Consider the following 27719-nt stretch of genomic DNA (forward strand, 5'->3'; position numbering starts at 1 on the left):
ATCAGCAGACTGGAAGAGACAGAGAGAGTGTGGGTAGAAGCTGCAGATAGAAACAAGTAAATCTGATAGCCTGACTTTGAGGGAGAAGATTGAGAAAACTGTCCCAAGCAGAAAAGAGAACCCAATTATACGGTTTAGAGGAACTCTTCGTACATATGCCCTAACGTCAATAGATGTAGCTGTCTAGTGGCTAAATGGGTAGTAGAAAGACTACTGTGTCAAGACCCGTGTTCTAACCCTGTCCCTGCCAAGAACCAGCCCCACTCGTTCACCTGGCTGACTTTCACTGAGTGCCTGCCATGAGCCGGGCACTGTGCTGGGTGTGTTGGCTACAGAACGAGTAAGACGCAGTCAAGTAGGGAAATCAGGCAGGTTAACAAGTAATTGTGATACAGCACAATAGGTGCCGGACTCAAGGTGTGTGGAATGCACAGCAAGCCAAGGTTGTGGCCGGAGGTGTGAATGATTGACTGGGCCTGAGGGATGAGAAAGGGCTGCACAGAGATGGTGACTAGTTCAGTTACTTCTTAAAGCATCAGCAGGAGTTGCCAGTTATACAAGATGGACTGTGTCTTCCAACAGCGACTAAGTTCCAAAAGTGACAAACAGCACAGAATGTTCACAGACTCGGGAGCAGTTTGGCAGGCCTGACTCGTTGGCCAGAGAAATCATCAATTGATCTTGTATACCCCACAGAGGAATTTGGACTTTACCTTACTGCCCAGGGGGTACACTTGAGGATGCTTAAGCAGGGAAATGACCTCAGGATATTTATTGCTAACACTTACAAAGCATTTACCATAGATCAGGTATGATAACTGTGTGAGATAGGTTCTATTATAATCCCCATTTTACAGATGATGAAACTGATCCCCAAAGCAGGGGATCAATGACTAGCTCAAGGTCAGACAGCTGGTAGGCAGAGCTGAGATTTGAACCTAAGCAGCATAGCTCCAGAGCCCATGCTCTTAACCTCAAAGCCATACAGCATGGTACTATTGTCTCAGGGAAATTCATCTTGCTACAGTGTAGAGGGAAGATTGGAATAGCACAGACTAGAGGTATGGGGATTAGAAGATTTGTGATAATCAAGGCAAAAGATGATGACGGGCAGAGTTACCATGAAAGCAGGGAGGGAGGGAGCTGAGAGTGAGAGACAACAAAGAACCGAGGTGAACCTAGATCTGAAGATGACAGGCACAAGCCTCAGCTTCCTCATGTATTGTGAATGTATTCTACTAGACCTCACAGGGCTCGTCTTTGGATTTAAAGTCATATATTACTTAGGCATTTGTCATTCATTCAGTTTATTCAGCCAATCTTTGAGTCTCTTCCTTGGGCCAGGCAGTGTTCTAGGTGCTGGGGACAGAAAACGTCTGCCCTAGTGGGACATTTTCCCAGTGAGGGTGGAAAGAGACCATGCTGGGAAGAGAGATAACATGGGGAGGGAGAAAAGCACGCTGGAGAGGTTGCAATGGTAGCGTTATCAGACATGGCTTCACTGAGACAGCAACACTTGAGTAAAGAAGGAGATGAGAGAACAGTCACGTGTCTACCTGAGGGAGGAGGGCACAGGAAGGGTAAAGATCCTGAAGCGGCAGCATGCCTTTGCTCTCTCAAGGAACAGCATGGGGTAGTGAGGGGACACACGGAGAGCGAGGAGGAGCGTGGTCATAGACCAGATCCCAGAGGTCAGAGGGTCAAAGCTAAGGTACCCTTTAAGCCATTGTGTGACTTTGGTTTTCATCTGCAGTGAGATAGGAAGCCTTTGGAAGGCTTTAAATGATGAGTGATATGACCTAACTTAAGATGACCGCCATGTCCACAGTATTGAGGCTGTGTTGAGAATAGACTGAAGGGGGACAAGGACCACAGGAAGAGACTAGTTGGGAGGCTAATGCAGCAAAAAAAAAAAAAATGATAATGGCCAGGACCAGGTTAGAGCCATGCAGGTGATGAGAAGTGGGTGGATTTGGGGAATATCTTGAAAGTAGAGCTGACAGAATGTGGGATGGTGAAAAAAAAGATGAGTCCGGGAAGAGTTGACCATTTTTATCCTGAGCAACTGGAGGAATGGAGTCACCATTAACAGAACCAGGGAAGGGAGAAGAGGAGCAAGCTTCAGGCAGAAGACTTGCCTTTGAATGCGTTCAGTTTCAGATGCTTTTTAAACATCTCAGAGTGTTTCTCACACCGTAATGTGTCAACTAAGGCACCTAGAAATAAGCATAAAAGTAAGGAAGAGGTTATTATTATGCTCATAACGGTGGTACTGAGCCTTCTCAAAAAGGACCCAGTTCTATATCCTCTATTTAAAGTAGACAGGAAGATTTGTAAGATGCAACATGAGTAATAAGTTTGAGAAAATTTTGCATTAAAAACATGTTTATAGTTCAGTCATCTAAAGGGTTAAGCTTTGGTTTTCAGAATTCATCAGTCCCCAACAAATCCAGAAAGATGAGGTATAACTATCATGATGTGGGTAGCTTAGCTATTTTGCAAATCCCTTCCATTTAATTTCCAAAATGTGGTCATGATTAGTCAAATTGGGACTTTCTCATTTTTTAAAAAGTAGTATCCACTCCACAGTGGTCAGTAGCATGCAGTTAAGTAAAACACAGAAAACACTGATTCATTACCATTTGAGAGAGCAGTGTAATGCCTTCATTTTATATCTGAAGAAATGATCACATGTGGCTAGGAAGACAAGCTAAGGAGTATTTACTGAGTGTTTGGAAGGATTGTGCTTCTGTAGCCGTACAGAAATGGCAAAGACAAGAAATGAGAAAGAAAATAAGAAAGATCTTGCCCCAGGTCACATACAGCTTGGAAGAAAAAAGATTTCTCCACCCCTAGTTCCAAAACAGCAACATGTTTAAATACCATAGATCTTTCTGACTCTCCGTTCCTTCAGTTTTGAGTTAAAGTGAATTCCTTTGCCAAAATCCCAAAGTATTAATCCTATCAGAGCCAAAAGAAATGTAAAACATGGCAAATCTTTAAGAATAGCTATAGATCAGATTTTAAACTCAAAAAGAAGTTTTTTATAGGGGCTTTTTTTTTTAAGTTAAAAACAGATCATCCTTAAGTTAAAAAATGATTCACTTTGTTGTAAAGCAGAAACTAACACACCATTGTAAACCAATTATACTCCAATAAAGATGTTAAAAAAAAAAAAGATACTCTCCCATACAGTGGGAATATTGGAAGAATTAAGAGTTTGAATAATAAAAATGTATAAAGTCTCTTCGGAAGAAAGCATTCCACTAATGTCGAGCTGTGTCTGTGTACTAATTCTCTGTTGAAATGCCCAGTGCAACCAGATCCACCCATTGGCCTCAACTGGACTTTACTGAACATCAGTTTAACAGGGATTCATGCAGATATCCAAGTGAGATGGGAACCACCACCAAATGCAGATGTTCAGAAGGGATGGATAGTCCTGGAGTATGAACTGCAATACAAAGAAGTAAATGAGACCCAATGGAAAATGGTAAGATATCATTACATCTCACATTTAAAAATCCTTTGACTTTTCTTCTTTTTAGTTTAACAACCCCCTCTCATTTGTAGACTTTCTTTTGACTTAATACCACATGCCCATGCTATATGCTCTCTAATTTCTTATTTGAGAAAAATGGCTATAATCAGTAAAATATCATCTTGGAATTCTTTAAGACAGCAAATGCTTACATGGAGTTTTATACAGAAACCTATGGAAGGAAAGGAAAACTATATTTCCCCAGTCATCATTGGTATCCAGTTGAACCTTAGAACAATATCGTGTACTCTAGCCACTTAGCTGCCATTGAGGATGTGGCTAAACATGGGAAGGGTTATGATCAAGGTCAACAGTGAGCTGTGGCTAAATATTCTCCCATGATTTTAGTTGCTACTCTTCACCAGACCCCCATTAAAATAAGTTCTTGAGTGACTCCAGGAGGGAAACAGAGGGGGAGGGAATTGATCCCCTAGAGGTTTCAGAAGGATGTTTTGTTACATACCTCAAGGGAGAATCAAGCTAAGAGGTTTTTATCTAAGCAAGTGGCATGGTACTGGTTGACCTCTGAACCCCTCACTTCCTTGCCAGGTGTATGGGAGCTGGGCACTTAGATAAAGTCCACATGGCACACAACAAGAAGAAACCAGGATTGTCATTCTGCTCCCAATGTAACCAATTCTAAATCAGTCTAGCCACAGCCACAGGCCTGGCCAAGCCAAGTGGTTTCTGGCCGGTCACCAGGTCGTGCCCAGCAGCCCGGCACAGTCTCACTCTCAGAATTTTGAGACACCGGGCCCTGTCCATTCAGTGAACTGCTGAGAAAGAAGCCAGTTTTGTCATTAGAGGAAAGTTAAGTTTAGAGCAGCTGTGCACAGTTAAGTATTGGGCTTCAAGGTTCTGTTTGCAGAATCATTTTAATTTAGATATCTGTTCCATAACTTGGTGCAGAAAAGCTTGGCTGGATGCTGAGTCAAACAAGGCTTTCTAAATTCAAGCTTCAGTCAAACATTTGTTCAGCAACCAGGTATTGAAATAACTACTGTGCACAAGGCACGGTGCTAGGCACCCCAGGGCAGCAGTTCCCAAAGTGTAAACTTTGGACCCCTGAGGGTCCCTGGGACCCTTTCAGGGAGTCCACAAGCTCAAGACTATTTTCATAATAATAATAGAATGTTCTTTCCTTTTTTCACTGTGTCGAGATTTACACAGATGGTACAAGCGCAATGGTGGAAACGCTGCCGCTGCCTTAGCACAAATCAAGGCAATAATTCCAAATCGTACTGACAGTCACTGTATTCTTCACCACCGTGCACTCACAGTTAAGAAGCCGTGAGCAGGGCTGGGGGGAGGGAGTTTCACATAAGAATGTCCTCGATGAAGCTGCATATATTATTAATTTTATTAAATCACGATTTCTGAGTATGTAGCTTTTTAATCTTCTGTGTGACACATGGGAAATACACATAAAGCACTGCAAATGCATACTGAGGTGTGGTTGGTTATCTTGAGAAAAGGCATTTAAACACCTGAGTTGCCTGCTTGAACTAGCTGCTTTTTGCTTGGAATACCATTTTTACTTTGAAAGAACAACTGATAAACAGCTGGATGGTTTTTCATATTTGAGTTGGCAAATACTTGGCAACATTTCTTGGAAAAGTGAACTTACCACTTAAGAAAAACAATTGACAGTATTTGTTGCCAATGAGAAAATTTGAGCTTTCAAGGTTAAATTTGAATTTTGGAAAACTTGCCATCTGCAGCTGTGAGCTTGATAGCTTCCCCAACCTTTGAAGATCTCCTAATGAGATCAGTGGTGATATAAGCAAAAGTGAGGGTTTTTATTAATATTGTATAGTGAAATGTGTGAACATTTAGAAAATCTGCATAACTCAGTGAACAATATTTTCCAAATGACCAGTACATACTGTAACCAGAACCACACATGGGGAAATGATCCATTCAAAGTACAGATGGAATGGTGGATTTTAATATAATGAAGTGTGAAAGATTCATTGATAGAGTTTCAGATTCCACACTGCAACTAACCTTTAAGAAAATACCACTTACTGAGTTTTTTTGTTGGTGTTAAAGAAGAATATATACAATTATCTGAAAAGAGTATTAAAACATCCCTTCCGTTTCCTCACTATATATCTGTGAGACCAAGTTTTATTTATGCACCTCAACCAAAACAACACATCCTAACAGTTTTAATTCAGAGACAGATGTAAAAATACAGCCATTAAGCCAGATACTAAAGAGATTTGCAAAAATGTAAAACAATGTCATTTTTCTCACTATAATTTTATTTCAGAAAGTACAATAATTTTTATAAAAACATGTTTACATAAAATCTATTATTTTAATTTTGAAATTAGTATTTTTAAAATTCTCATTTTCAGTTTCTAGTGTGGTAAATAGTGATAGGTATAACCCCAAAAAACCAAAATCTTTAGGATTCTCAATCATTTTTAAGAGTGTGGAGGGGACCTGAAACAAAAAAAGTTTGACAACCTAGAAAAAGCAAAGATGTAAATCAGAACATGAGCACACAAATTGAGTGCTGATAGTTTGAACACAGAAAGTCCATGGCCTGTAGTTCTGTCCCAGCCGAGGCACTGATAGGAATCGCACACTCTAAGCCAGGTGCGTGGGAGAATGGGACTCAGTCAACCATTCAGGGCCGCATCCCAACTTGGCTTTGCGGCACTTTTCATTGCACCCCTGCTAAATCTCATCAGATAGTCCAAAGGGGTCAATTAACTTTTACTTTACTTACCTTTTATAAATGAAGTTACAAATTCATGATTTTTATAAGTTTGGTGATTTGCAAGGTATCTCAGAATTGTCATGAGTATCAAGGGCCCATCTATAAGAACTGACCTCTCTTGAAGAACTTACATTCTACTTGGTTATGAGAATAAGAGGCATAAGCATAAAAAGAAGAGAGGGTTGTAAGTCAGGGGGGAAAAGGCTAATGTTTGTTGCTTGTATCAGGAATTCATGTTACATTTGACAATATTGAATTTGGTATTACTATGCCCATTTTTAATTTATTAAACACATTTTGAATATAAAAGTAATTCTAATGACCATGTAGTTGCTTACAACTATTTACCTGCTAAACCAAGTTAAGAATTTGTTGTTGTTGTTGTTGTTTTTAAGACTTAATGGGTGGCATAGAATTATCCACAATGTGTTGGCCGTCTCTTGAGTACCCACTATATACCTGGTATTGTGCTGGGCTTTGGAAATGTAAAGAAAATGAAGGCATTGTGTGCCCCCAGGGAATTTTCAGTATAATATAGAAATTAGAGCAATGAATTAAAAGAAGTAATATGTGTACTACCTGGCAGGATGGAGTAGGGATAATTGCCAGAAAAGCCTTCTTAGAATATCAGCAGTATTTGCATTGAGAATTAGCCAAGAATAGGCTTTCCTTCATAGGAAGGTGGCAGGGAGCAGGGCGGTTATTAGGAGCCCGGTGAGCAAATTTGAGTTTGGTGTGGCTGGTGTGGAAGGGTGAGGGAAGATGGAGAGGGGGCCATGGGTCGAATGGCCGAGGGTCCCTTTTTGGTTTTGTTATTAATGAAATCTGTAAAGAAATAGTACTGGTAACAGCAACAGAGAAATGAGGGCTTCAAGAATGGAAACATAGGCTTTTTAAAATAGTTTAAGAAAAATAATAAAATGAATTTAATATTCAGAAGCATTTTAGGTATACAAATATTCCATATATGAAGCATCTATAAAAGATGCAAACTAACCATTCTGTGTACATAGGAGAAAAAAAGAGGTACTTTGTGAGTAGAAACTAACTGAGGTGAAGGGAAATTTGTTTTAGAAGCTGAAGGCCCAGGCTCTGACTTAATAAAACAAATTATGAGAATCTTATTTATGTGAAAAACCCACGCTGTTGAAGAAGAGAATGTTCCTAATTTTCTATAAACAGGAACAAGATGTTCTACCCAAAAACACAAGAAAAGCACATATTGGATACCTGCTTTGAATATTTGACTTGGAGGAAAACACCATCATTAGTTGTGTCTAACCTCTTTGATAGCAACATGTCTTAAAGGTCTCATAGCCTCACCTACCCTTCCCTGGGAAGGTAAAGGAACATCCTGGCCTTCAGGGTTGTGGAATGCTGACGGTTGTTACCAAAGGCCTCCAGTGACTTTTCTTCACAAATTTTGAATAGCAAACTATTTTGAGGTGGCTTTAAGCCTTCTAGAGCAAGCTGATAGAATTGTTTGAAAGTTTAATTAAGACAACTATGATTTTTCTAGGATACTTTCCAATTCTGTGATCATATGAATGACTACCCAGGATTTCCAGAGAACAGATACAGATATAGGAAATATGTTTGTTTCTTTCTGTTCTGATGTCTTTATATAAGAATGTAATATCCCAAAGGGTAGGCAATGTATCTGTAATCTTTATAATTCTGCCATTCACTATAATAATTCTATTATGCTTTGATCTTAGTAGAATATCTGACAGCCTAATGCAAAGGTATAGCTGCATTTCTTTAAACAAGTCTATCATATCTTCGTGTTTATACCAAAATAAATTTGAAGACTACTACCCATTTAACAAAATGATTCTTTTTTTTACCATTTTTTAATTGAAGTATAGTTAATTTACAATGTTGTGTTAATAAGTTATTTGCCTTGATCTTTCACTAAATAGCAAACTCCACCAGCGCATTTTAAAACGTTGCCTACTTTACAGAAATTCATTTTGAATACAAACGTAGAAACACCTCATAGAGCTTACTGCATTGAGTTGTTGACTCTCTAACCAGTAAGTTTTATATTTTGTCTTGAAAGATGGACCCTGTATTGTCAACATCCGTTCCAGTGTACTCATTGAGACTGGATAAAGAGTATGAAGTGCGTGTGAGATCCAGACAACGAAACTCTGAAAAATATGGCGAGTTCAGTGAGGTGCTCTTTGTAACACTTCCTCAGATGAGACCATTTGCATGTGAAGAAGGTAAACCTAAGAGATTAAGATGGAAGCCAACATGGTTTTTGTCAATATACAGGGATTGTTAGGGTGTTGTCCAGATCAAGATACATTAGCATCAATTGTCAGGATGAGGGACCTTGAGTTCACTGCCTGTAACAGGTACTCTCCATTACAAAAGAGGAAGGAGGATTTCATTATTGAATTATTCAGGAAAAGTCACGGGGTTGGTGCAAGTTAAAGAGCAGAAGATACACTAAGCTATTGATGGAGGGGGTGGGGTATCTCTGGATAACAGAATTTCAGGTGATTCTTTTCTTCATTTCTATATTTCTTTGTTTCTATATTTCTAGTATTTTCTATGAGTTTGTTTTGCACTTATAATCAGAAAAAAATGTTTTTCAAATACACAGTGAAGAAATTCTGAATCTGGATGGATGGCTATCTATGTGGCATCTTAGAGAATGCCTAATATTGAGTCAGCATAAGTAGTCAATGGCAGGTGTTCATTGGTTTTACAAAGTTTGGGTGTGGCTTTTACCTGGAGGAAGGCTTAGTAAATCATGTGCTAGATACGCTCAAGAGTGACAAGGAATATTTGAAGATCCTATATAAAAGAAATATAAATATATAATTTAAAGAAATGAGACCTATGAATTCAGAATAAAAGAATTTAAATTTTTGGATACAGAAATAAAGAAGGCTGCTTAACAATGAATAGTAAGTGTATAAAGTATTATCACTCCCAAATGGGAATTGGCTATAACTCATCTCCATTAAAAACAGAAGGTCTACAGTGCCACATGAAGGTCTGAGGTTTGTTAACAAAACAATCACAAGCTACAGAGAAATTAAATTTATATTTCTGCACTTACGGTACAGGTAGAATCCGTGATACTGTATAACACAAGTGAAAGTGTCTATAGTACAGGTAGAATCCGTGATACTATATAACACAAATGAAAATGTCTATAGCACCATCTTTTCTAAGCTCTACTCAACAGGCTTGTTTTTTCACATGATACTTGATACAATGAAATTCAAGTTAAAAGCACATTTGCCACATGCCCTTTAAGCTTATTGTGATGGCATTTAATTCCTTAACAAAAACATTTTTTAAACAAGCTTTTCCTTCTCTGTTAAAAAAGAAAAAAATTAAACTCTCGCTTTATATTATGTTCCTGAGTATATCATTGATATAAAATTATAGGTACCACAAGATACAAAAAAATGATATTCTCTCCCCCACTAATTCTTTATAATATGCATAACATCTCCCTTGGGGCTTTTAATAACTGAATAAGAAAATAAATAAAAGAATATTACAGCATAAAAGCCTACTTTTAATAAAGCAACATTAAGGTAAATTCCACCTTAAAAGCAGTCAACCTCTGCCACTGTGGCACTTGTTCTGGAGAAATGAAATAGAAGTTTTACAGACTCCCACAAATTTGCTACAAATTATACTAAAATCTGAAGATGGGAGTCCTAGTACTGATCTTCTTCTGTCAAACAATATTTTTTTAAGCAGAAAATGTATGCCCTGCATGTCTAAAAAGTTTCAGTAATGATTCAAAAGTAAAACTCTGCCCCCATCTTTTTGATGGATCCTCAATCTGGAGGATAAAAAATATCACCACACCTTTAAAAAAAAAAAAAAAAAGAACCAAGTGGACATTATTTAGGAAAAGTAGTATATTAACAGGCATCAATTTTTCCTAGAGCTGAAGCATTTTAATGACATACCCTGAATACATAAGATGCTTAAAGCAGTTTGTTTGTATAAACATGGATTGTGCTTAAAATGTATGCTGTTTCTTTACTTTGACTTTTTTTCTTTTGGTACATGAAAGGATCTCAAGAAGTGGATAGAGGTGTTCTTGGAACAGAAAATACTCCTAAGTCATTGCACTCTATTTCAGTGGTTATCAAATGAAATCACTGACTTTACTAGATGAATACAAATCAGGAAATTTTTTTATGTGGAACAGGAGAGTGAAATGTAAACTTCAACTATTCATAGTTCTGTGAGTGAGATGTTGTTCTTATGTTTTTCAGATTTGCAGTTTCCATGGTTCTTATTTATTATCTTTGGAATATTTGGGCTAATGGTGACATTATTTTTATTCATATTTTCTAAACAACAAAGGTAAGTGTGATAGAACATACTTTGATATGTTTTTGCCAGTTATTTAGCAAACATACATGTTTCCATTTATTGTTTGATGTTTTCTTTTGTGAATCATGAGTGAACTATTTCAACCCAGTGAAACGTTATCTCCAGTTACACATTTACCACTTTGTTGTGTTCATCCTAGAGACATCACAGGTCTCAGTTCTATCTGGAAAGTTGCATAGGACATTAAGAGGCTGAGGCTAGTGACTGTACACCTTGTGATATGTACCTCGTCAAAGTTCTGAAAAAATTGGCTCATTTATTCCAGGACCATGAGGCAGCAGTGAGGCTTTGGCTGAGTCTGACACAGTCCTAATGTAAGAGGAAATTTAAGTGGTAAACTAAAGCCACCTAGATAATTCAATCTAATAAAACCTTTTTTGACTTCATATGATGACGATTTTAAGTAAATTTGGGTTTTATTGAAATTGCTTGGATAGTTATGATTTGGTATTTCATCTGCTTTTGTCAACACAGATAAAATTCTAAGCTTGAAGAGATTCCATTCTGCATTGTCTTGCAGTCAAAAGGCAGGCTCCAGTTATTATTCTGCCACTGCTGTTTAATCTCATTTGAGTCCCTTAATCTCTCTAGGCTTCCATGTTCTCATGGGTAATATGAGGGTGTTGGATTATATGACCTTTACATTTCCCTTAAGCTGTAAAGACTAATTATTCTATTTTCATTCTTGAAAGAAACTCAGTACAGACTACAGGAACTTTTAATATGAAACATAGGAAAAGTTACCAGTACCGGTCACCAGTTTTCTTACATTTAGAATATTCTTTTTTTATTTTTTTAACATCTTTATTGGAGTATAATTGCTTTACAATGGTGTGTTAGTTTCTGCTGTATAACAAAGTGAATCAGCTATATGCATATGTATATCCCCATATCTCCTCCCTCTTGCGTCTCCCTCCCACCCTCCCTATCCCACCCCTCTAGGTGGTCACAAACCACCGAGCTGATCTCCCTGTGCTATGCGGCTGCTTCCCACTAGCTATCTATTTTACGTTTGGTAGTGTATATATGTCCACGCCACTCTCTCACTTTGTCACAGCTTACCCTTCCCCCTCCCCGTATCCTCAAGTCCATTCTCTAGTAGGTCTGCATCTTTATTCCCGTCTTGCCCCTAGGTTCTTCATGACATTTTTTTTTCTTAGATTCCATATATATGTGTTAGCATACGGTATTTGTTTTTCTCTTTCTGACTTACTTCATCCTGTATGACAGACTCTAGGTCCATCCACCTCACTACAAATAACTCAATTTCGTTTCTTTTTATGGCTGAGTAATAGTCCATTGTATATATGTGCCACATCTTCTTTATCCATTCATCTGTTGATGGACACTTAGGTTGCTTCCATGTCCTGGCTATTGTAAATAGAGCTGCAATGAACATTGTGGTACATGACTCTTTTTGAATTATGGTTTTCTCAGGGTATATGCCCAGTAGTGGGATTGCTGGGTCATATGGTAGTTTAGAATATTCTTTAAGTCCCATGGGTTAATCTTGCCCTTTCTCCTAGAATTAGGGTGGCTAACACTCTGTTTGCCTGGGACTTTCCTGGTTTTAGCATTGAAAGTCCTGTGTCCAGGCAAACCAAGACAGTTGGTTACTCTACCTAGAACTAAAGACAAGTATCCAGGTGAAGCCAAGACGCATCTACAAATCAAAATAGGATCTATGTGAATATATTGTAAAAGCTTTTTAATTTGTATTTTGAAGCTGTATAGCATTTGTAAACATCAAAATAGAATTTCAGTAGAGAGAAGAATTCTCAGAATTCTAGAGTTCCAGAGTGTCAAGCATGCTAAAATCTCCAAGTGAATGTAGGAAGGGTTATTTTAGTAGTTTCATCTCCAATTTTATAGTGTAAGTTCAGGAGAAAACAAAATTCGCTCTGTAGAATTTTATTTTCTATCTAACTTTCTAGCAACATTACTATCTTAGAAACACAAGTATTATAAAGCAGGATAACACACTTTTCAATTGGGGGGGGAAGTTAGTAAATAAGTAAATAATTGTTTAGGATTTTAAGGAATTTATATATTTAAGCAATGCCAACAGCAAAGGAGCCAAATTATTCTGTTGATTAATTTGAATTCACTGATCTGTACAGTTAGGCGATGGGCTAATTTATGTGTAACTGCAGTAGATAAACCCACTATGTACATAATGGAATTTACTTTTAACATTAGTTGTCAATTTTGAGTCATCATGAAGACCAAGCAAATTTGTTATGTTGCTTAAAATTACATTAGTTAACAATATTTGGAAGAAAAAATAATCCTCCAAACAAATAGAATTTCAAAGAAAATATATTAACCTTTGTCTAAAAGAGTGTTTTCTATGAATAATGAAGTTCTTAATTATGATGCTTGGTCAAAATCACCAAATTGGGAAAAATTTTGGAAATCTATTTGTACTGCCAAATTTCCTGTTCTAAATTAAGTTTTCCGTGGAAAACAATTAACCTTTCTTTTTTCATGTACCCATAAAAACCCTTATCATTGTCTAAATTTCCATGTTCTAATGAAAGTAGGAAATGGTAGAAAATAGCTGTCAGCAAGTGTGGAAAGAACAATTAAAATGAAACTCAAAGAATGAGGTGCTATGCCAGTTTACCCCAGAACTTCAGGACTGTAAAGGACTTAGGTGCTCTTTGTCTTTGCTTGAGGTTTTGTTAGTTCACAAACCAAGCCACTGGTCCCTTTCTTAGTCCAAATCATTAAGAGTCAACTCTAGCAAAATTTATAGTGTAATTTGGATTTGAATAAAATGATAGAAAAATCAGAAACGTAGTTTCTTGCCAGTTTATCTTTATTCTATACTCTGTGGCTCCCACCATATGACCTACTCCAGCCTTCAAGCTATGACTAATCCAGGAAGAAATAACTGAATCAACATAAAACAGAAGTGACAAACTGGCAACCTGAAAGCCAAATTCAGCCCGCAGATCCATGTTTTGTTGTTTTATGTTCTTTTGATTTTGGAGTAGTTTTCCTGCAAAGTGTTTATAAAACAGGGAATTTTCACACAAAAATCCAGATTACCAGATTATCTTTAAAAACAGAGATCTAGTGAAACTGAGCTGATATTCCTGCATGGCAATATGTGCTGAAGCAGAGGACCAACAACCATCCCATTTGCAAAGGGCATATGTTCTCTGTCACCATTCCCATCCCTCCCTATGACTTTGTACCAGGCCTGCTATATTCAGTTGCATGACTGGCTTGGGTCCTCCAAGCTGCAGGGTCTGCCACCCTGGCCTAAAGTCAACCACAACTCCTAGAAAGCTGACTATCAACAAGTATCTAAATGCATCATCCTCTTCAAAAAAAAAGAGGCACCCATACAAAGTAAAGCGTTAGACATTTAGGAAACTTTGCCTCCTGTAACTGGGGTTATGTTGCATTTTTCTATGTGTTTGAACCTGTGAACTATTCATTTAGAGATGCAGAACCAAGTTAACCCATCAGCACGACAGAAGGCAAAGGGCCCAGGTTTTGGAGTCAGCTGCTTTGGAATTGAGTGCCAGCTGAGCCAAGTATTAGTGTGTGATTTGAACATGTTCCTTAAATATCTAAATCTTTCCACAGATAATGTCTTCTGCCTCCCTGGTAGTGGTAAGCATTAAATGAAATGTTTAGTGCAAGGGTTGACAAAGTTGTTTGTTTTAAAAATGACCAAACAGTAAATTTTTAGGCTTTCTGGGCTATGCAATCTCTGTCACCACTACTCAGCTCTGCCACTGTGGCATGAAAGCAGCCATAGATGATATGCAAACTATTTTACATAGATAATATGTATAATGAACATGACCATGTTCCAATAAAACTTTATTTACAAAAACAGAGGGCAGACCACATTTGGCCCATAGACTGTAATTTGCTGACCCAGAGTTTAGTGCAAGATACATCTCACAGTGGTTTATCAGAAGCATTCAAAAATGGTAGCAGTTATTAATAACATGAATTTTTTCTATAACTTCTATTCATCAATAACAATTTAATACCGTCCCACAGAGTAAACCTAGTGGAGTCTACTCAGACACAACTTACAAAACGGAATTTGGCTTATTCCTTGGATTATGTAAAAAGGTGGTGGAAACAGTCAAAAAACATTCATTCACACTAAGTAGAATATCAGCTGATACCCAAAAATCAGATTGGAATGGATAATCTCTGAGCTTTATTCCAGAGCCACAATGTTAATTTTTTTCCTTTTTTCTTTTAATTGGAGTATAATTGCTTTACAGTGATGTGTTAGTTTCTCCTGTACAGTGAAGTCAATCAGCTATATGTATATATATATATATATATACCCTCCCTCTTGGACCTCCCTCCCCCCCATCCCACCCATCTAGGTTATCACAGAGCACTGAGCTGAGCTCCCTGTGCTATACAGCAGGTTCCCACTAGCTATCTATTTTACACATGGTAGTGTATTTATGTCAAACCTAATCTCCCAATTCATCCCACCCTCCCCTTCCCCACTGTGTCCACACGTCCATTCTCCACGTCTGCCTTTCTATTCCTGCCCTGCAGATAGGTTCATCTGTACCATTTTTCTAGATTCCACATATATGCATTAATATACAGTATTTGTTTTTCTCTTTCTGACTTACTTCACTCTGTATGACAGACTCTAGGTCCATCCACATCTCTACAAATGACCCAATTTTGTTCCCTTTAATGGCTGAGTAATATTCCATTGTATATATGTACCACATCTTCTTTATCCATTTGTCTGTCGTTGGACATTTAGGTTGTTTCCATTTCCTGGCTATTGTAAATAGTGCTGCAATGAACATTGTGGTACACGAATCTTTTTGAATTATGGTTTTCTCAGGGTATATGCCCAGTAGTGGGATTGCTGGGGCATATGGTTGTTCTATTTTTAGTTTTTTAAGGAACCTCCATGCTGTTCTCCATAGTGGCTGTATCAATTTACATTCCCACCAACAGTGCAAGAGGGTTCCCTTTTCTCCACACCCTCTCTAGCATTTATTGTTTGTAGATTTTTTGATGATGGCCATTCTGACTGGTGTGAGGTGATACCTCATTGTAGTTTTGATTTGCATTTCTCTAATAATTAGTGATGCTGAGCAGCTTATCATGTGCCTCTTGGCCACCTGAATGTCTTCTTTGCTGAAATGTCTGTTCAGGTCTTCTGCCTATTTTTTGATTGGGTTGTTTGTCTTTTTGATATTGAGCTGCATGAGCTGTTTGCATATTTCAGAGATTAATCCTTTATCCATTGCTTCATTTGCAAATATTTTCTCCCATTCTGTGGGTTGTCTTTTTGTCTTGTTTATGGTTTCCTTTGCTGTGCAAAAGCTTTTAAGTAAGTTTCATTAGGTTCCATTTGTTTATTTTTGTCTTTATTTTCATTACCCTAGGAGGTGGGTCATAAAAGATCTTGCTGTGATTTATGTCAAAGAGTGTTCTGCATGTGTTTTCCTCTAAGGGTTTTACAGTGTCAGGTCTTACATTTAGGTCTTTAATCCATTTTGAGTTTATGTTTGTGTATGGTGTTAGGGAGTGTTCTTATTTCATTCTTTTTTTACATGTAGTTGTCCAGTTTTCCCAGCACCATTTATTGAAGAGGCTGTCTTGTCTCCATTGTATATTCTTGCCTCCTTTGTCATAGATTAGGTGACCATAGGTGCATGGGTTTATCTCTGGGCTTTCTATCCTGTACCATTGGTCTATATTTCTGTTTTTGTGCCAGTACCATACTGTCTTGATTACTGTAGCTTTGTAGTATAGTCCGAAGTCAGGGAGCCTGATTCCTCCAGCTCCATTTTTTGTTCTCAATATTGCTTTGGCTATTCGGGGTCTTTTGTGCTTCCACACAAATTGTATAATTTTTTGTTCTAATTCTGTGAAAAATGCCATTGGTAATTTGACAGAGATTGCACTGAACCTGTAGATTGCTTTGGGTAGTATAGTCATTTTCACAATATTGATTCTTCCAATCCAGGAGCATAGTATATCTCTCCATCTGTTTGTGTCATCTTTGATTTCTTTCATCAGTGTTTTATAGTAATATCTGAGCTTTATTCCAGAGCCACAATGTTGACTTTAAAACAAAAACTCTAGTTACACTATTAAAGAAATATATAAATGATTTACTCAAATTTATTAAAGAAATGGTTTATTGAGCACCTTCTCTGTGCCAGGAATTGTTCTAAGTGCTGGGGATACAATCAGGCACAAGACAGGCAGGATAGATATTGAAATGAATTATGGTCAAAAAGTAACTTAAATATTTGGAACAGAAATTTTAAGTGCATCATAGACTTGTGTATACAAATCCATACTGATTGATTAGAGATAATTCAAATTTAGTCTGTCCCAACTGAAATGAACTGTGCAATAACACCCTGGTTAATGAGATCATCTTGGATAATCTTATAATTCGTGTGGATTTGTGGTATGAACTTACTTATACCAACCCACCCTTTTTTGAGGGTACAGATAATGTTGCCTCCACATGGATTGGCTCTTTCTCCTCCCCCTCCCTTCCTCCACAAATTACAGATGAGATGTATATTAAAATTACCTCCCTTATAACTGACATGGAAATAATTGGCTTCAGATGGAATTAAATTTCTAACTTCCAGTACTAAGACTGTCTATCAATAAAAGACATTATGAAAGAAAAGTTATAAGAAAACTGCACTTTACTTAAATTGGTTTCAGATGAGGGTTTTTTTGTTGTTTTTTTTGTTCTTTTTTTCTTCTATAGTTTTGCCTTGCCATTTACTGCTTAATGCTTTCCTCCTCTTTCTCAGATAATACTTATTCCAAATTTTCTGTTACTTTATATTAGTGATAATACTGTCAATATTTTATTTCTGTCTTTTGAAATGAGAATGTATAACTGACATCAAAACAAAATTTTGTTTTCAAGGATTAAGATGTTGATTCTACCCCCAGTTCCGGTTCCAAAGATTAAAGGAATTGATCCAGATCTCCTCAAGGTAATTAATAAATTATCTAAGTTATACATAACACTAATTAAATGATACCTGAAGAATAATGTCTTATGTTGAGACCTTTTGCAAGCTATATGTATTACATTTTATTTTTTGTATTCCTTCTGGAAAAAAAGTTTTTAAATAATACATCTCAAAATTATGAGAATGTCTTATGTATTTAAAAGTTCTTGACTACTGGATCAAGATGGCAGAGTAGTAGAATGTGAAGCTCACTGCCTCACACAAATACATCAAAAACACATCTACATGTGGAACAATTCTCACAGAATATCTACTGAATGCTGGCAGAAGACGTTGGACCTCTAAAAGGGCAAGAAAATCTCTATGTAACCAGGTAGGACAAAAGGAAAAAGAAAAAAACAAAAAAAAGGAAGGAATTGGGAAGGGACCTGCACCCCTTGGGAGGGAGCTGTGAAAGAGGAAAGATGCCTGCACCCTGGGAAGTCCCCTCACTGTTATGGCGATCAGCCGGGACAGAGCGGGAGTTTTAGAGCCTTGGAGGAGAATGCAGGAACCGGTTTTGCAGCAGCTAGAATGGAGAGAGACCTGCAGACGGTCAGTGCCACCGCTCAGCACTCCCCAGCCGGAGACACACATCCACCAGTGCGGGCAGGGACTGGGTGCTGAAGCTCAGGCTTCAGAGATTAGACCCAGGGAGAGGACTCAGGTGGTGGGCTGTGCAGAAAGAGCCTGAAGGGGCTGGAGTTTGGTGCGACTGCACCAGAGGATGTATGCAGAGGAAGCCTGGGCTACCTTAGAGGCCAGGTACCATTGTTTGGGTGGTGTGCGAGAGGAGAGGCAAGATGTGCCATTGCAGCCTTTCTTCCTGCACGTGCTCTCAGGTGGCAGGACACTGCCTACACAAGCTACAGGAGCGATCACAAGCCACCACCACCCCCAACCCCCACGCTTTAAGAGCTGTCATGAGCTACCGCCACCACCCTCACAGACTCCAGGAGCAGTTGTGAGCCACCTCTGCTCCCATTGTGTGCTCCAGGGATGCGCATGAGCTGCCACAGAGAACGCCAGGACCAGGCACCAGCCACCGCATCTGCACACCCCCTATCAATCAATCAAGAGAATAATGGCTGAGGAAAGAGGTGACAGGCATCCATACTAAAAACAGCCCTCACACCAAAATATTAAATCCACACAAACTACACAGGGACACTCCCACATATAAATAGCCCTCCAAGACCATAGTAGATCATTGTTTCTCCTAAACTCACAGAATAAGAGAAATATAAGGTAAAATGAAGAAGCAGAGGAACCACTCCCAGTTAAAAGACCAAGAGAATTCCCCTGAAAGAACAATGAAACAGACCTCTTCAGTCTAATAGACACTGATTTCAAAAAGGAGATAATGAAAATACTGAAGGAATTAAGAAATGCTATTGACAGAAATGCAGAGTACTGTAAAAAGGAACTAGAAACTATAAAAAGGAACCAAAAAAATTTTTAAACTCATTCATTTGCCAAGATGAAAACTGAACTAAAGGCAATGAATAGCAGAATGAATAATACATAAAAATGAATAAATGACCTAGAAGATAGAATAATGGAAATCACCCAATCAAGACAGCAGACAGAAAGCCAAATGAAAAAAAAATGAAAGCAATATAAGAGACCTATGGGATAATATAAAGCATGCCAATCTATGCATAATAGAGACCCCAGAATGGGAAGAAAGAGAAAAGGGTATTGAAAATGTGTTTGGGAAGCTGAAAACTTCCCAAACGTAAAGAAAGAAACATATCCAGGTACAGGAAGCACAGAGGGTCCCAAACAAGGTAAAACCAAACAGACCTACACCAAGATTATAATTAAAATGGCAAAAGTTAAAGAGAGGATTCTAAAGGCAGCAAGAGAAAAAGAAAAAGTTAATTACAAGGGAACCCCCACATAAGGCTAGCAGCTGACTTCTGTACAGAAACTCTGCAGGCCAGAAGGAAGTGGCAAGATACATTCAAAGTCCTGAAGGGGAAAAAACTGCAACCTAGGATACTCTACCCAGCAAGATTATTATTTAGAATAGAAGGAGTGTGAAAGAATTTCTTAGACAAGCAAAAACTAAAAGAATACAGCAATACTAAACCTATCCTAAAGGAAATATTGAAAGGTCTTCTGTAAATAGAAAAGAAGTAAGAATATATAGGAAAGAGAAAATCACAATTGGAAAGAAAATCACCTAAATAAGCCAGTACACAGATTAAAAAACATCAAAATAAATTTCTGTGAAATTTATGATAACCACAGTGAACAGCAAAAGGATGAACATGAAGATGTAAAAGAGGACATCAAAATCATATAATATGGGAGAGAAGAGTAAGAAAGTGTAGATTTTTTTTTATCATTTCCTACAATGTGTTTGAGCCTATATGATTACCAGTCTAAGGCAAGTATCAATAGCTATAGGATGGGGTTTACATACTTGAGAAACAAGGTAACCACAAATCAAAAACATACAATAGACTCACAAAAACCAAAAAGAAGTACAATACAAAAGAAAATCATCAAACCACAAAAGGGAAAAACAAAAAGAAAAAAGGGACAAAGAAGAAATAAAAAATCAACAGGAAAGCAAGGCTTAAAATGGCAATAACTACATATCTATCAATAATTACCTTAATGTCAATGGACTAAATGCTCCAGTCAAAAGACACAGAGAGGAAGATTGGATTAAAAAAAACAAGAGCCTACAATGTGCTGCCTACAAGAGACCCACTTTAGAGCAAAGGACACAGATTGAAAGTGAGGAGATGGAAAAAGATATTTCATGCAAATGGAAATGACAAAGTAGGGATCGCAATACACATATCGGACAGAATAGACTTTAAAACAAAGGCCATAAAGAAAAATAAAGAAGGACACTTTTACACTCATCAACATATATGCACCTAATATAGAAGCACCCAAATACATAAAACAAATACTAACAGATATAAAGGGAGAAATTGACAGGAATACAGTAATAGTAGGAGACTTTAACACCCCACTCACATCAGTGCACAGATCTTCTAGAAAGGAAATAAGGCAACAGAGATCCTAAATGATACAATAAAACAGTTAGACCTAATTGATATTTTTAGGACATTACATCCAAAAAAACAGAATATACATTCTTTTCAAGTGCACATGGAACATTCTCTAGGACTGACCACATACTAGGGCACAAAACAGACCTCAACAAACTTAAGAGTATAGAAATTATCTCAAGCATCTTTTCTGACCACAGCAGCATGAAACTATAAATCAACCACAGAAAAAGAAAATGACTACTAAACAATATGCTACTAAAAAAACGATTACCAAACAATATGCTACTAAAAAAACCAATCGGTCAACAATGAAATCAAAGAGTAAATTAAAAAATACCTTGAGAAAAATTAGCATGAAAACACCACTGTACAAAATCTATGGGATGCAGCAAAAGCAGTTCTTAGAGGGAAGTTCATAGTGATACAGGCCTTCCTCAAAAAAACAAAAGTCTCAGATAAACAACCTAATCTACCACTTAAAAGAAGTAGAAAAAGAAGAACAAACAGAACCTAAAATCAGCAGAGAGACGGAAATAATCAAGATCAGAGAGGAAATAAATAAAATAGTGATTAAAAAAATAGAAAAAAATCAATAAAACCAAGAGCTGGTTCTTTGAAAGGGTAAACAAGATTGACAAACCTCTGGCCAGGCTCACCAAGAAGAAAAGAGAGAGAACCCAAATAAATAAAATAAGAAATGAAAAAGGAGACATAACAACTGATACCACAGTAATACAAAAACCATAAGGGAACGCTATGACCAATTATATGTCAACAAATTCAACAACCTAGAAGAAATGGACAAGTTTCTAGAAACATACAGCCCACCAAAATTGAATCAACAAGAAGTAGATAATTTGAACAGACCGATCATTAGAGGTGAAATAGAATAGGTAATTAACTCCCTACAAACAAAAGTCCAGGACCAGATGGCTTCAAAGGCAAATTCTACCAAACATACAAAGAACTCACACCAGTCCTTCTCAAACTCTTCCAAAGAATTGAAGAGGAGGGAACACTCCCAAAGACATTCTATGAAGCCACCATCACCCTGATACCAAAATCAGACAAAGACACCACCAAAAAAGAAAATTACAGGCCAATATCTTTGATGAATATAGATGCAAAAATTCTCAACAAAATATTAGCAAACCAAATCCAACAACACATAAAAAAAGATCATACACCATGACCAAGAGTCATCCCAAGTTCACAAGGATGGTTCAGCATACACAAATCAATGTGATACATCACATAAACAAAAGAGAAGACAAAAACCACATGATCGTCTCAAAAGATGCAGAAAGAGCATTTGACAAAATTCTACATCCATTCATGATAAAAACTCTTACCAAAGTGGGTACACAGGGAACATATCTCAACATCATAAAAGCTATTTATGACAAACCCACAGCCAATATAATACTCAATGGTGAAAAGCTGAAAGACTTCCCACTAAACTCTGGAACAAGACAAGGATGCCCACTCTTACCTCTTCTATTTAACATAGTATTGGAAGTCCTAGCCACAGCAATCAGACAAGAAAAAGAAATAAAAGGTATCCAAATTGGAAGGGAAGGGGCAAAATTGTCATTATATGCAGATGACATGATACTATATAGAAAACCCTAAAGAATCCACACAAAAACTACTAGAAATAATAAAAGAATTCAGCAAGGTAGCAGGATACAAGATTAACACATAGAACCGGTTGCATTTCTTTACACTAACAACGGAATATCAGAAAGGGAATGTAAACAAACAATATCATTTAAAATCTCACCCCAAAATATAAAATATGCTTAAGAATAAACCTGACTGAGGAGGTTAAAGACTTATACGCTGAGAACTATAAAACATTAATAAAGGAAACTGAAGATGAGTCAAAGAAATGGAAAGATATCCCATGCTCATGGATTGGAAGAATTAACATTGTTAAAATGGTCATACAGCCCAAAGCAAACTACAGATTTAATGCAGTCCCTATCAAATTACCCATGACATTTTTCACAGAACTAGAATAATCCTAAAATTTATATGGAACCATTAAAGACCCAGAATTGCTAAAGCAATCCTGAAGAAAAAGAACAAAGCAGGAGGCATAACCCTCTCAGACTTCAGACAATACTACAAAGCTACAGGGGTGTTGGCACAAAAACAGACATATAGGTCAGTGAAACAGAATAGAGAGCCCAGAAGTAAACCCACACACCTATAGTCAATCTTCAACAAAGGAGGCAAGAATATACAATAGGAAAAAGACAGTCTCTTCAACAAGTGGTGCTGGGAAAGTTGGACAGCCATATGGAAATCAATGAAGTTAGAACATACCCTCTCACCATACACAAAAATAAACTCAAAGTGGCTTAAAGACTTAAGACATGACACCACAAAACTCCTAGGACAGATCATAGGCAAAACATTCTCTGACATAAATCATACCAATGTTTTAAGTCAGTCTTCCAAGGCAATAGAAATAAAAATAAAAACAAAAACAAATGGGACCTAATCAAACTTACCAGCTTTTGCACTCTTTGCTGGTTTCTTACCAGCAAAAGAAACCATAAACAAAGAGGCAACCTACAGAATGGGAGAAAGTATTTGCAAACAATGAGACCAATAAGGGCTTTATTTCCAAAATATACAAATAGCTCATACAACTCAACAAAAAAACAAACAACCCAATTGAAAAATGGGCAGAAGACCTAAATAGACATTTCTCCAAAGAAGAAATACAAATGGCCAATAGGCATGAAAAGACGCTCTACATTGCTAATTACTAGAGAAATGCAAATCAAAACTTCAGTGAGGTACCACCTCACATCAGTCAGAATGGCCATCATTAAAAACTCTACAAATAACAGATGCTGGAGACGATGTGGAGAAAAGGGAACATTCCTACACTGTTGGAATGTAAGTTGGTACAGCCTCTATGGAAAACAGTATAGAGGTTCCTCAGAAAACTAAAAATAGAATTACCATATAATCCAGCAATCCCACTCCTAGGCATATATCCAGACAAAACTCTAATCCAAAAAGATACATACACCCCTATGTTCACAACAGCACTATTCACAATAGCCAAGACATAGAAACAACCTAAATGCCCATCGACACATGAATGGATAAAGAAGATGTGGTACATATATACAATGGAATACTACTCAGCCATAAAAAAAGAATGAAATAATGCCATTTGCAGCAACATGGATGCAACTAGAGATTATCATATTAAGTGAAGTAAGTCATAAAGAGAAAGACAAATACCATACAATATCACTTATATGTGGAATCTAAAATATGACACAAATGAACCTATCTACGTATGAAACAAAAACAGACTCACAGACGTAGAGAACAGACTTGTGGTTGCTGAGGGGGAGGGGGTTGGGGGAGGGATGGAGTGGGAGGTTGAGGTTAGCAGATACAAGCTATTATATATGGAATGGATAAACAACAACATCCTGCTGTATAGCATGGAGAACTATGTTTGGTATTCTGTGATGAACCATAGTAGAAAAGAATTTTAAAAAAGAAAGAAAAGTTCTTCACTAATGTATTTGTTATATGGTTTTGTTACTAATTAGTCTCTGAATGTTATTTATTAAATCACTTAATTGTTGTGAGTTTCTTTTCATAGATCTTCATTTTCTATTTCCTAGGAAGGAAAATTAGAAGAGGTGAACACAATCTTAGCCATTCATGACAACTATAAACACGAATTCTACAATGATGACTCTTGGGTTGAATTTATTGAGCTAGATATTGATGACCCCGATGAAAAGACTGAAGGATCAGACACAGACAGACTTCTAAGCAATGACCATGAAAAATCACTTAATATCCTTGGGGCAAAGGATGACGACTCTGGACGTACCAGCTGTTATGAACCTGACATTCTGGAGACTGACTTCAATGCCAGTGACATGTGTGATGGTACCTCAGAGGTTGCTCAGCCACAAAGGTTAAAAGGGGAAGCAGATCGCTTGTGCCTTGACCAGAAGAATCAAAATAACTCACCTTCTAATGATGCTGCCCCTGCTAGCAAGCAGCCCAGCGTTATCCTAGGAGAGGAAAAGAAACCAAGATCACTTCTTATTGGCGGAACTGAGTCAACTCATCAAGCTGGCCATACGCAGCAGCTCAGCAATCCAAGTTCATTGGCAAACATCGACTTTTATGCCCAGGTAAGTGACATTACACCAGCAGGGAGTGTGGTCCTTTCCCCGGGCCAAAAGAATAAGGCTGGGATCTCCCAGTGTGACATGCATCCAGAAGTGGTCTCACCCTGCCAAGCAAACTTCATCATGGACAACGCCTACTTCTGTGAGGCAGATGCCAAAAAGTGCATCGCCCTGGCCCCTCATGTCGAGGTTGAATCACATGTAGAGCCAAGCTTTAACCAGGAAGACATTTACATCACCACGGAAAGCCTTACCACTACTGCTGGGAGGTCTGGGACGGCAGAACGTGTTCCAAGTTCTGAGATGCCTGTCCCAGACTATACCTCCATTCATATAGTACAATCTCCACAGGGCCTCGTACTCAATGCAACTGCCCTGCCCTTGCCTGACAAAGAGTTTCTCTCGTCATGTGGCTACGTGAGCACAGACCAACTGAACAAAATCATGCCGTAGCTTTTCTTCGATTTCCCATGAGCTACATATTTAATGAGCTACCTATTTACTCTAGCAAAGAGTTGGCTAGGGCATGAATGCTTAAACCAAAACAATGTTTAAACCTTTTTTTGGGGGGTGTGGGAGTTGAGGGTGGGGGATACTAAATGGCTTTTCCTGAAATGTTGAAACATGATATTAAAGAAAAAGAAGAAGAACCCTTAATCAGATAGATATTCTTGTGAATTGTAAATATTTTAAAGAATTGTCTCAAAGACTATTTAGTGGCAGTGATTGTCTTGTTATTGTGGGTGTTAATTTTGTGCTACTAAGCATTGAATGGCTATGTTTTTTAATCTATAGTTAATCATGCTTTTTGAAAAAGCGAAAAATCAGGTGGCTTTTGCAGTTCAGGACGATTGAATGCAAATCATAGCACAGGCTAATTTTTTTTTAATAATTGGGAACTAAAATTATAGGTAAGAAGACAAGAAATAGTTTGGATATGTAAAACATTTATTTTGACATAAAATGGATAAAGGTATTTTTAATAATTTACACTTTAAGCATGGCTATTTTCTATTACACTATACACGGTGTACTGTAGCTCATGCCGACCCATCTAAAGAATGTAGTAACTGCAGTCTAAAGCTGGTTTAATGCTTTGGTCAACGCACCTGAAGAAAAACTAGTTTTTTACAAGGCCCTTTTTATACCTCCTAAAACTCTTTAAATGATTCTAAAATGATTGTAGTTAGCTGCATTATTGGAATGTGTTCATCATATCTGAATTTGTAAACAGATATTTGTTAATTTAGAAAACTTTAAAATGGTTGCACAGGTCAACTTATCATGAACCAAAAAAAAAAAAAAAAAAAACCCCACAACACAAATGAACAAAAAGCCTTTTCTTACCCAAGTTTTGGTTCATGTCAGAGCACTGCATACTAAGAGAATAGAAATCATAGCTGGTTCCTATTGACCCAGAATGCTTAATCACTGCAGTGCACGGGGAAGGAGTTTCTTAGTGCACTCAGATCATGAGAGTCAAGCCTTAGAACCTCAGCCGCAGTGTCTCTTAGTTCATATTTACCTAAGGAAGGAATAGGTACAAGAAGCATTTTGTAAGTTGAAGCTGGTCGAAGTGAAGTTAACCAGATCATGGAATAAAAGTTCAAGAAAAAGGTTTTTCTTTCACAGCCTATAGCCAGAAACATACTCATTATTCATGGTAGCAAAAAAGAGAAAAAACAAGGTTTTAAATCCCCAAGATAACTAAAAAATTTATTTAAACCCATAGCAGAAACTTTCTTCCTCACCAAATCTTTTATAGGATTTATTTAAAGTAGTAAAAGAAGTTTCATCATTTTTTACTTCCCCTCTGAGTGGATTGGCCTTAAAGTGGGTAGTCAGAAGAAAAAGAAGGGGCCTGAGTAAATTATAAGTTATTGTTCAATATCTTAATAACCTAACCATCATTCATAGGAGCATTGGGATTGCTCCTCAAAAGGTTTGTCAAAAAGAGAAGACTCATCTCACTCAAGAATGCTTCTCACTTAAGTATTTTTTAAAGGTTAATAAAACTTTAAAGTTAGCTTTAACTTACATAGTATTTGCCATACCTTTTTAGGAAACAAGCTTAATGGTTGGCAATTTTAAATTCCCTCTTTCTTGCAGGAAAGACAGTGAAAAGCTAGAATTGGGTGTTTAAAGTTCAACATGTCACTTTGTAATAGATGTTTAATAGATTTTCTGCTACCTTGCTGCTACGGTTTTCTTTAAGAGCTACATAATTTAGTTTCATAGACAGTTTCATCAATGTAGAACCTAATTCAACTTCAAACTGTGTGTTTGGGAAAACTATCTTACCATTTCACAATAGGCTGACAACATTTCTATAGCCAAAAATAGCTAAATACCTCAATCGGTCTCCGAATGTCATTTTGGTACTTTGCTGGCCACACAAGCCATTATTCACTAGTATGACTAGTTGTGTCCTGCAGTTTATATTTAACTTTCTTTATGTCTGTGGATTTTTTTCCTTCAAAGTTTAATAAATTTATTTTCTTGGATTTGTGATGGTATGCTTCTATTGTCAAACACCCTCAGGAAAAGCATCCTAAATCAGACTGCATACTCAGTTCTTCTCCTTGTAAGGGGAGCATAGCACAGTTGGTTTAAACACAGTAGCAATGTGTGTGAAGATTTTTGTTCTGTGCTGAAATATAGAGCAGAGGAGACAGCTCCTTCCCTTTTTTTTTGAATAAACATGAGCCCAGCTCAAAAATATCCTGCTGGCTTGCCTGGACTCTTAGAGCCATATTTTGGATGCATCAAAGCATGCATGACGCATGTGGGGGTGTTTGTGAAGTGGGGAGAGCTTGAGCATGTTGCCTAGAAAGAGGG

At 37.4% G+C, this 27719-nt stretch overlaps 1 protein-coding gene across 5 annotated transcripts in view; it reads left to right on the forward strand.

The window, feature by feature from the left end:
• Positions 1–27357, forward strand: part of GHR (growth hormone receptor) — a 281266-nt gene extending 253909 nt beyond the window's left edge. For all 5 annotated transcript variants that reach the window (XM_061189228.1, XM_061189227.1, XM_061189229.1 and 2 more), the window contains 5 exons: positions 3315–3493; positions 8335–8500; positions 10532–10622; positions 17572–17641; positions 24360–27357. In XM_061189228.1, the coding sequence (XP_061045211.1) occupies positions 3315–3493; positions 8335–8500; positions 10532–10622; positions 17572–17641; positions 24360–25334 (1481 nt within the window). In that variant the 3' untranslated portion in view covers positions 25335–27357. The remainder of the gene's footprint in view (positions 1–3314; positions 3494–8334; positions 8501–10531; positions 10623–17571; positions 17642–24359) is intronic.
• The last annotated feature ends 362 nt before the right edge of the window (positions 27358–27719 follow it).

This window comes from Eubalaena glacialis, chromosome 4 (assembly GCF_028564815.1).
Source record: "Eubalaena glacialis isolate mEubGla1 chromosome 4, mEubGla1.1.hap2.+ XY, whole genome shotgun sequence".
NCBI classification, from domain to species: Eukaryota; Metazoa; Chordata; class Mammalia; order Artiodactyla; family Balaenidae; genus Eubalaena; species Eubalaena glacialis.